We start from the raw sequence: 10,000 nt of genomic DNA, 5'->3' as shown, positions 1-10,000 counted from the left end.
TGAAGGAAAGGAGTCTGTCAGGCAAGGTGAAAGTATTGTCTCAACAGAAGCAAACACTTGGAGCTCCGATGAGGAAAGATATCAGTGAGGGATGTCACAGGTTCCTCAGCCAAGGGACTTGGGTATAAAAAGTGGGCCCCGTGTATATTAGTTTGCAAGCCCTGCAAACTCAATGACAAGCTTGCTTGCTCTTTCTTTCTTTCTCTCTTTCTTTTTTTTATAAAGAGAATTTGCCTGCTAGGCAGGTCTTCCCTAGCTCTCACAGTTCTAATTATTTCCTACTGCCCTAATGCTTTCTCACTATTAAATTCTCCATTGACCGTAATAAAGTCTCCCTACTCTCAAGAGCTTGGAGAGCTTCTCTTTTTTTTTGAGACTGAGAGAGAGAGGAGTTTGCTCACCAAGGTGGGGTTTCCCAACTCTCATAGCTCTAATAAGAACCTTATCATGAAATTGGCTATTCATTTGTGTGTGGGATGGAGGTAATGCACTTTAGCAGGTTTTTGCCATTATCATTCATGTAAGGCATGTATTTTACAATACTAAGCAAACTACTAATGTAGATAACATTTGGTCTTTGTATAGATTTGTAAAGAATATTTCTTTTCAAATTAAAATAAAAAGCAAGTTGAAATATAATGGAATGTTGCTTATTTTTTTTGGCAGATGAAATGTTTTATGATGAACATTTGCTATGGTATGTTCTTGAATTTCAAAAATCAGATAAATGTGTTTAGGACTGGCTTAGGATATTTTTATTAATTCAAATGAATTTAGATAGAAAGATGGAACCTGCTACTGCAGATTAAAACATGAAATACTTTTATTTTAATATTGAATATGATGCTGTACTTTGAATATGACTGTTCATAACAGTTTGAAAAAGTAGATCATTGGAACAGCTGCTATCATATAAACACACAGTATATAGACAGCAGGAGAATTTGTGACTCATACTGTTGAGATAAATATATTGGACAAAATATTTGTACTGTTAGCTCTTCATAACTTTAAAAGCAAAACTAATTCATCTTAACTGTAAGTATTCTAATCTTTGCCAAGTTCACCTGTTAAGGTAACAAGCAGTAAGTAGCTATACAATTCTTGACTGTGTATTCTTAGTATACAGCAGAGATGCTGTATACATACTTGCTTCTTATCACCTATAATAAATCTTACTTAGTGTTAATTATATAAACCAAATTGTCAATTTTATTGTAACAAAAAATTCAATACACAGCCTTAGTGACTCACCATACAATTGCTTAAAGTTCACTGATATATAGGGCATGTTCTTATACCATAATTATTTTCCATTTTGTAATAGCGATACTGTATATCATAAAACTGTCTTGTTTTCTGCTTTCAGACTTACTTTAATCTTTAAAATCATAAATCAGAAAGATGGTATAATTTTAAAATTACTTTAAGAGAATCTTTTTGCCGTTAAAATTCTCAGTTATTTTTTCATAGATGATGCTGCGGCGGCTTAATGAAGCATATTTGTTTGTGTTCTTTCCAGTTATGCTAAAATAGGTACCGTGATACAGAACTTGAAGTTCAGCTTGCCTGGAGAATCTTTGAACATAGCATGTGTTGACATATTCTGCCTTTTTAGAGCAAAAAAACCTCTTCAAGTGTATTGTAAAAGTTAAAACATTTTAAAAGGCTTTATTTTAAACTATTTCAGGAATAATTGACCTACTTAGTACTTTAATAGTATTCATTTACTACCTATTTAAAAAAACTCACTGAAGTAATTTATACCCACGTCTAAATTGTACTTTGAATGACAACATAGTTTAGTTAAAACAAACTACAAAAATCTTTAAAAATATTCACTATGCATGTACAATTTTTATTCTTATACATTCAGCTACGTCCTTCATATTTGGCATTTTGATTTATTAGGCAATCTAAAGTATTAAAGACTTTTAGCATACCAGTGCAAGACTTCAAATGTATTGTGCCTAGTGTCAATGATGAATTAATTCCAGTAGAGCACAAAAGTTACTATTATTTAAACCCAACTTTTCCCACTTTTACATCATAGTCAAGTTTTTAAAAGGCAGAAATCTAGTAAAGATATTATAAAATAGAGCAACAGGAATTCAAAGTCACCATAGAGAATTCCACATAGAACATCTATTTCATGATAAATTCCCCTCTAACACCTAAATGTGCACTCTACGTGTGTATGTATTTGTACACATATGTAAACAAAGACTATTTATGTTATCATTGGTATTACATTTAAGGAAAAGTTGCTGCTGTCAATTATGGCCTTTTATAAGTTAGGAATACTGTAGTTCTAAAAGCCTTTGGCTTTTAATACATATTTTCTCAAACGGAAAAAAAAAGTTAAAATGTGTTACCATTTTGCACAATTTCAACTGTGAAGGGAAGAAAATCTTTCCAATTTTTGAAAACTATAGTGACAGATTTCTGTGTCTTTAGTGTTTGCACATTTTCCTATCTGATACAGTAGCTTACTGCATTTTCTTCTCTTTAACTCTGTGGATATGGTGTCCTTTCAAGGGAGGGAATTGCCTTCTTGTACAGAACTATATTTTTTAAATATTGTTGTTAGAATGTGCAAAAAATAAAGGCTTTGCCCCTGTAGTCCTTAATCCATCAAAACTGCCAGTGAACTGTAGGATTAAGGCCAAAGTATCAAGCATCTCCCGCATATAAAAGTGATAGGAATAACTTCTCTCAGAAAAGAGGACCCCTAGTGGTGGTTCAGATATCTCACATATGTGTTTTTATTGAGAAGATGCACACCTGAACATCACAGAAAGCACAGAGCTGGAATAATGTAAATGTTTTGCAGAAGTTGCACAAGGAATTGAATATTTCACACTGTACAGTTTTACACTAACAAAACCTATACCTCTTAGGGAAAAATAAAACAAACAAGTCTAGCATTCAGTACTACCCTATCATAAAGTAAGGAGGTCTAATTGAGCTATGTCTTTATATCCTGCTATTTGTACAAATAAAAGACCACATCTTGATGCAAAATAAACACAAAAGCACTGTTGTGACTATAACAGGGAGTCATATACTAATTTATATAATAAGTGGTTGTGCACGCTTTATTCAAGATTATGGCTGCAAGAAATGGCATGAATTGCTGGGTGTGTTTAATGCTGGATTATAGCAATTTGAAACATGTCAAACACATGGCTAATGCCTCATGCTTCACTCATTCTTGCGTAAACCTGCATAGCCACCATCCATTATACCCTTGGTAACAACACAATTCTGCAAGTAAATATTGTTACACTAAGTAACCTTTCAATTCAAGTTGTTTAGGAAGAGAAAATGCAATCTTGTGCAGTCAGTTCCAGTGTCAGTTTAATGTTTCAAAAGGGAAGTGGTGTAGAGAATAAGTATCTGTACAGTGACTTTCTGGTTAAAAAAAACAGGCACACAGAAAACTTACAATTTATTGCAGGGGAGAAAAGTAAAACAGTATCTTCTAACTTCATAGGATGAATGTTCCTTTTTTTCCCCCATGGCCTGTGTATTATGGCAGAATTAAGAATTCAACGTGCAGTGCAAACAAATGCTAACATGATAATCTACAATCTTCTCTCTCCTAGTGAGCAGCAAAGGTTTTTTTTTTTGTTTGTTTGTTTTTTTTTTATCCCTCCTACCTTTGTTTAAAATATCTGAAGGAAGGGCTTCCTATCTTACCTTTAATGACAAGAGTTTCAGAATCACAGCAGAAGAGTGCATGTGTGCGCACGCTCATGAATGAGAGATTACGGGATGTGTGTATGTATGCATGTGTATGTACATGGATAATTTTCTTCCCATTCTGTTTGCAAATACTAAGCTTTAAGTCCTAATTTTTGACAGTCCTTGTAATTTTTGTTTCTTTTTATTTATTTATGACTGTTTTGTAACATATATTTATAGCTGATTTAAACGACAAGAAAACAAGTGCCTTAGTCTGCCTGCTAAGAAGTTTGAGTTCAAAACAATCCCAACAACAGTAGAGGCTAAATTCTTGACAGATATTTTCAGTGCTTTAACTGAAGGGGTTGCACAGCGATGATATGCAAAAATATACACACCATCCCCTTCCCATGTACCCAGTTTTGTTTTTGATTTTTTTTTTTGCTTAGCTAAGACCACCATCAATTTGAGCAGCGCAATTTTTTTAATAATGTCTTTAGCTACTTGAAAGACATTTCATTTTTTAACACAAACTTCTAAGGATTTATTCTTATTCCTATAGATACTTCATTTTTTTCTTCTGCTTCATCACCAAATGAATTGCCCATTGTAATATCCATACTGTATACTTGCCCTTCTCTGCACACTAATGTTGGGTCAGATCCTGTTGTTTTCAATTGCATGAGTATCATTACTGGTCATGTTTTGTTAAACCTGATTCTGCTGGCTCACAGACACTTTAACTTAAAATGCAGAGCCTGAACTACACTCTAGGGCTTTGCAAGGATACAAAATCCACAAAGCATAAAACCCTTTGGTTAATATGACCTCGAAGATGTTTAACCCCTTTCTTCTAATTGTAATGAAAGATTCAGATATGTGTAAACATATGATCATTGATTTTTTTTTAATTTTTAAAATGCTTTCTAATGTTTTGATTGTTTAATTAAAGTGTATTTACATTCCTTTATCATTTTAATGCACTTAGCTGAATATATCACAATTATTGTCTATATAGTAGAATTTTTAAGAGTTCAACTTATCTGTTGGGTGAATCTTTGTTTGTCTGCAGGGGGGGATTAACATTTGAATTTCCTGGCTTCCAAATTCCATTTAAAGATACAGATGAGAAGGTGTTTTATGTGGATCTCCACATAGGATGTACATGCCAAATGATTTTTAGTGGAAGTAAATATTGTAAAAAACTGAAAGTGATGCCTGTTTTCACAGTTGTAGAAGACCCGCATTAGAATTTTCATGTAACTACTAAGGGCAATCAAACCCTTTTCTCTGAATATTTTAAACATTGTACATGTAAAATTTATGCCTAATTTGAATACTTATTAGCTGCCTAATCTCAGAAAAGAGTATTAGCTTTGTTTTCATCTTGTAAAATTCATCACTATGTGTATCACATTTTTCATTTCTATTATTTTTCTTAGTTAATGGTAAATAGACTTTTTAACAAGGACTGTTTGTTCATAAACACATCTGGTTCTACAGTTGTTTACTGTAGTTACAACAGCTGCCCTTCTTTCTAGTGGACTGTTTGTGTTTGTTTTGTTTGTATCCTGTTTATTCTTGACCAGAACATTTCTAAATAACTTAGATTTTATTGTCTTAACTTTCTTCACACAACATGCATATTTACTTTATCTTGTAGTTCCTCCTGTGTGTTAATGTAGGCTGCTGTTTGATGAAAATCTTGTACAGTCTTGTAGTTTAAGTTGAAATGATCTGTTTTATGTTTTTCTCATGATATGGAAGGATATTGTAGCTTGAAAGGAAATGAATAACTGAGTTCAACAGTATGTTAGGTTAAGTAGGTATCTTTATTTCTCTTTAACTGAGTTTGCTGAAGCAGATTATTTATCTGTTTAGAGTTACCTTTAAAGTCAGCAAGGTTCTCTCTGAGAGTCTTTCAGTACAGTGTATGTAATACCAAGGGAAAGCGAGTTGCATTTTGACACCATTAGTACGGGAGTAGGACTTGGGTAGCTTTGAGAACAGAAATTGACCTTTCCATATTACAGATGCAAAGTGCACCTTGAAATTCTGGTTTGTAAGGGCACGTTGGTTCTTTATTTACTGCAAGGATTTCAACTGATCTTGGCAGGACATCTCATTGCTATCCTGAAAGTACAGTATATTTATGCAGTGAAAATGATAAAACATTTATTACTGTAGAGAAGGTAATATGCATAATTTATGCTGTTTTTAGCACAATCATTAGTGATATTCTTGATAGATTTTATTTCCAGCTTTCATATCTAATACATGCCTGGAAAATTAATTTTATATCTTTCATTTATTTGCCTATGTTAAAATTGAGTTTTAAGTCATCTTCAAGTGAACAGTTTGATTGCTGCTCATGCATAAGCTTAATTACTTCCCAGGAAGGACAGTATTAAATGTTTTAAATGTCAGAAAAATAAATGAATATCAGCCGTTTGATTAAAAAAATAGGCAATATCTGATGTGTTTGCAGCAGGAGCTTTTTCTTAAAATGCCTCCAAGGCAAAATTTTATTTAGTCACAAAAAAGGAGAAGCCCATTATACTATTTATCATTGGTTGATACCATATGATTTGTAACACCCTTACAAAATTTTAATTTTGTATGATTAGCTGTGCATCATTAAACAACAGCCTTGCATAAGATATGCTGTAAAATTCTGACAGAATCAAGATAGTGAATATTTTAAATAAGGCTGTATAGTCATCCATGGTTGTCAAAGCTAGATAATAGGAAATATAGAGCAGAGTGTGAAATCGTGCCTTCATTTAAACTGGTTTTATAGGTAGACTTTAAAATGTAGTCGTTCATAAATGCTATTGACCATGCCGTATGCTTGGTATGTTATTTTGGCTGTTAAATGTAACCACACAAAGATTGCTTATAGAACCCATAATTTCAGTGATTAATATCTGTATGAAAGCAGAATTTGTATTGCATTTCTTGGTAAATGACTATGCAAGGCTTTTTTCTTCCTCTAAAGATGCTGTCTCTGTAATTGGCAGAGAGGGACATCTTGATAATGGAAGTGTGAAGGTGTAACGTGTGTTAATTGATACTTCTTAATCACTTTTAGGTATTAAGTCATGATGCAGGAATCTGCGACAGAGACAATAAGCAACAGTTCAATGAATCAAAATGGAATGAGCACTCTAAGCAGCCAATTAGATGCTGGCAGCAGAGATGGAAGATCAAGTGGTGACACGAGCACTGAAGTAAGCACAGTAGAACTGCTGCATCTGCAACAACAGCAGGTAAGTTTTGTTTTGCTTAGTGTTTGTTTTTAAACAAGTAAAGATGTTTCCTTCCTTACATCCTTACACAAATCATGTATATGTGGTGAATGTAAAGTCTTGTGTAAGTGAAAGAATTTAGCTATACAGCATTATTTGTTGTTGTTTTTGTGCACGTTAGTACTGAAACACGAGGACATTGTTTTTATGTTACTGATGTCTTACTAGCATTGTAATACCCTGCACGTGCTCTTTTAGTAATTGAAATCACATGACATATTTATAAAAGTTGCCAGGTAGCTTTTTAGTACATGTTTTTAGAACCTCTAGTTTACTGTATGATACTGTCATGTAAAATGTGATACTTAGTTTTCCACCAGAGGGCCACATTACTTGATTCTTTGCTTGCTTGTACAATGAATTGTTCCAAAGTCTGAGCTAAGGTGAAGGGACCAGAGTGACTTCTCGCAACACAGATGCTCTGCTGTGATAGTTATAAATACAAAAATACTAGTTTGATAACATCTACTAAAAAATAAAGTCTACTTTTTATTTCATTTGAATGTTGCTATTGGTAAAATTATAATGTTTGTTTATGGAAAAGGGGAAGAAGTTTTTATATAAATATATTTCAAATTTGACTTTTTTAAGCATTGTGAAATTTGTTTGTTTCTTTCCTATATCCCCTCACTGCAGTTTATACTTCTAAAGCAACAAAAATAACTTGATGCCAAACTGAAGAGACACTTTCTCTCTGGAAAGCCAATTAATTAAAATGTACAGTTGATTAATGTTGTTTCACTACTAGATTTCCTTTCCTTCTAAACATATATGAGCATAATATCCTCTACTTTGCCTGCCTATGGAGTTTCATATCTGTAAAGGAACACACACCACATTAATGGTGTGCTCCAGCATGTAGGCCAAAATTAATTTATTTGGTAAACCTGCTAGGGCCTAATCCAGCAAGGTGCTTAGTACCTCCTTTGAGCAAAGGAATGCCTGCAATATCCACTGTTGAGGCTACCCACAACCTTCTAAGTTTGGCCTTTAAATTGTAAATATTAATGTTTTTAATTAAGCTACCTTGCTATGATGAGTGAAGAGAAAGTAGTGTCTTATAAAATGAAACATTCTAGAAAATCTGGTTTTGGAGAGGCATATTTTTATTACAATAGCTAAATTACTTAAATTTGGGCCTCTGAAATTGCAGCCGGGCATAATAGCTTTTAAAAGTTAGTTCTTAAAGCTAAAATTAAACAGCTACACGAGCTGCTTTGACTGTAAAATATTTGCAGTGATGACAGAAAATGTGGAGAATTTAAAAAAAAATGCTTACGACTTGAAATCTGAGAAGTTGTTAAGACTCTAACATCTGTGCATTGTTTCAAATGCAAAGAATATTCTGTTTCAACAGCTGTATTACGATCTGAGAAAATTCATTTTTCAATATTCTTTGTATGACCATAGAAGTCTTCAAACTATGTTTTGAACACTGTTCTCATAAGAAAAAACGTCATCACCTTTATTTGAAGGTTTCAAATATTATATTACTTGTATCTTTATTAAACTCTTAAAACAGTCTATTTAATATATAAAATATTTAAAAAGTATTATAAGTGAAGCACTTTCCAATACAAAACACGTCAACAGAATAATACGCTGCTTACACATTACTCAAAGCAGCAGTCCTAGACATTTGTAGCCAATTTGTCCATATAGTCACAGATTCCAGTAGATAGCATTTGCAAAGACCACAGAGAATAACAATTGAAGATGAAAATATCCAGTTGAGTACTATTAACAGACAGGTTCTGAGGGGACAGGCTTAGAAGTGACAATCTTTTCTTCAAAACTGTGATTAGATCTTAAATAAGCAGACAGGCAAAGTAAAACCATGGGTACACTTAATAGGACTCAGGAGGCATTTTATGGTAGGGTCTGCACTGTAGGATATAAATACAACTTCACTTTGGCATATAAATCTTTCTACAAATATAATGATGTGAAACATAAAATCTAGTAAACATGTAATGTTTTAATGTGATGTCTTTTAGGTGATTTGCATAGCTTTGTACTACATTTCCCTCCCTCCAGTGCATCTGAAATGGTTTCTACTGAAATATGATTTCAAAATAAAAATTCAGCTGGTTTTTTATTGTTACCACTGTAGTAACTCTTTCTTGAATGTTGCTTTTCTTAATAAGTTACAATGGAAACTTTCAAAAGTTTAAAAAAAATCTGTATTATTATTAGGAGTTTTGGGGGTTTGGGGAGGGTTTTTTTTATATTCACAGGCAAATATGTGGTGTGCTAATGTCATAATTTAGCAATCCGTGTTTGGCTTCTTTGCACCATTTTAGTGTAGGCCCTTAAATACACTAAATGTATTCATTATAGTTGTCTTTCTCTTGCAAGTTCAGATAAACTGCTCCTGCTTTCAACAGTAATAAATTTCTCCCATCTGGACAGTTGTTAAAGTAAAGTTAATACTTAAGAACAAGTAAATGAGCAGAGTAAAATTATGAGATGAGCTTTTCAGGTTGACTGCAATGTGTATTGGTTAAAATTAAATATGATAACTTATGATTGAATATGAGAAGCAAACGAGAGGACTATAAAATGCTTAATAATATAGGACTGATAAGTTGTTAACTTAAGCATCTTGTCCAGGCATATGATCACTATCTGGTGGATTTAGGTTAAGTAAACTAGCTAAAATATTTGTCTTCATTGAGGTTCTGATGCTAACTTTTTTGGAATTTGAATAGTTCTACTTTTGGCTTGGTTAATTACATTGTTGTGATCCTTATATAGGACTGGAAAGTTTGACTTAAAGCAGGCAGGTATTCCTCATTTATATATTGAGAGTGTGACAGTATTCTATAATATATTGTAATATATACTTGCTGATAAATAGATTGGGTACTGTCACAAGTCATCAGGTCGGCTTTGAAGATATATGGCTAGAGTGTAAGCAACTTTTTATCCTACTGTCGATTATTTATCAACTTATAAATATTGCTAACATGAACATAGATTTTTAATATTAAAACTATGACTCA

The 10,000-nt window shown here is 32.9% G+C and overlaps 1 protein-coding gene across 1 annotated transcript in view; it reads left to right on the top strand.

Annotated features, from left to right (window-relative positions):
* Nucleotides 1–10,000, top strand: part of FOXP2 (forkhead box P2) — a 317,473-nt gene that overhangs the window by 10,282 nt on the left and 297,191 nt on the right. Inside the window, exon 2 of the mRNA XM_019514547.1 lies at nt 6,779–6,956. Within this exon, the coding sequence (XP_019370092.1) occupies nt 6,789–6,956 (168 nt within the window). The 5' untranslated portion in view covers nt 6,779–6,788. The remainder of the gene's footprint in view (nt 1–6,778; nt 6,957–10,000) is intronic.

The sequence above is a fragment of the Gavialis gangeticus genome, unplaced genomic scaffold (genome assembly GCF_001723915.1).
Source record: "Gavialis gangeticus isolate Ggan-Ray unplaced genomic scaffold, GavGan_comp1, whole genome shotgun sequence".
Taxonomy (NCBI): Eukaryota; Metazoa; Chordata; order Crocodylia; family Gavialidae; genus Gavialis; species Gavialis gangeticus.
This window is presented reverse-complemented; position numbering and strand designations above follow the sequence as displayed.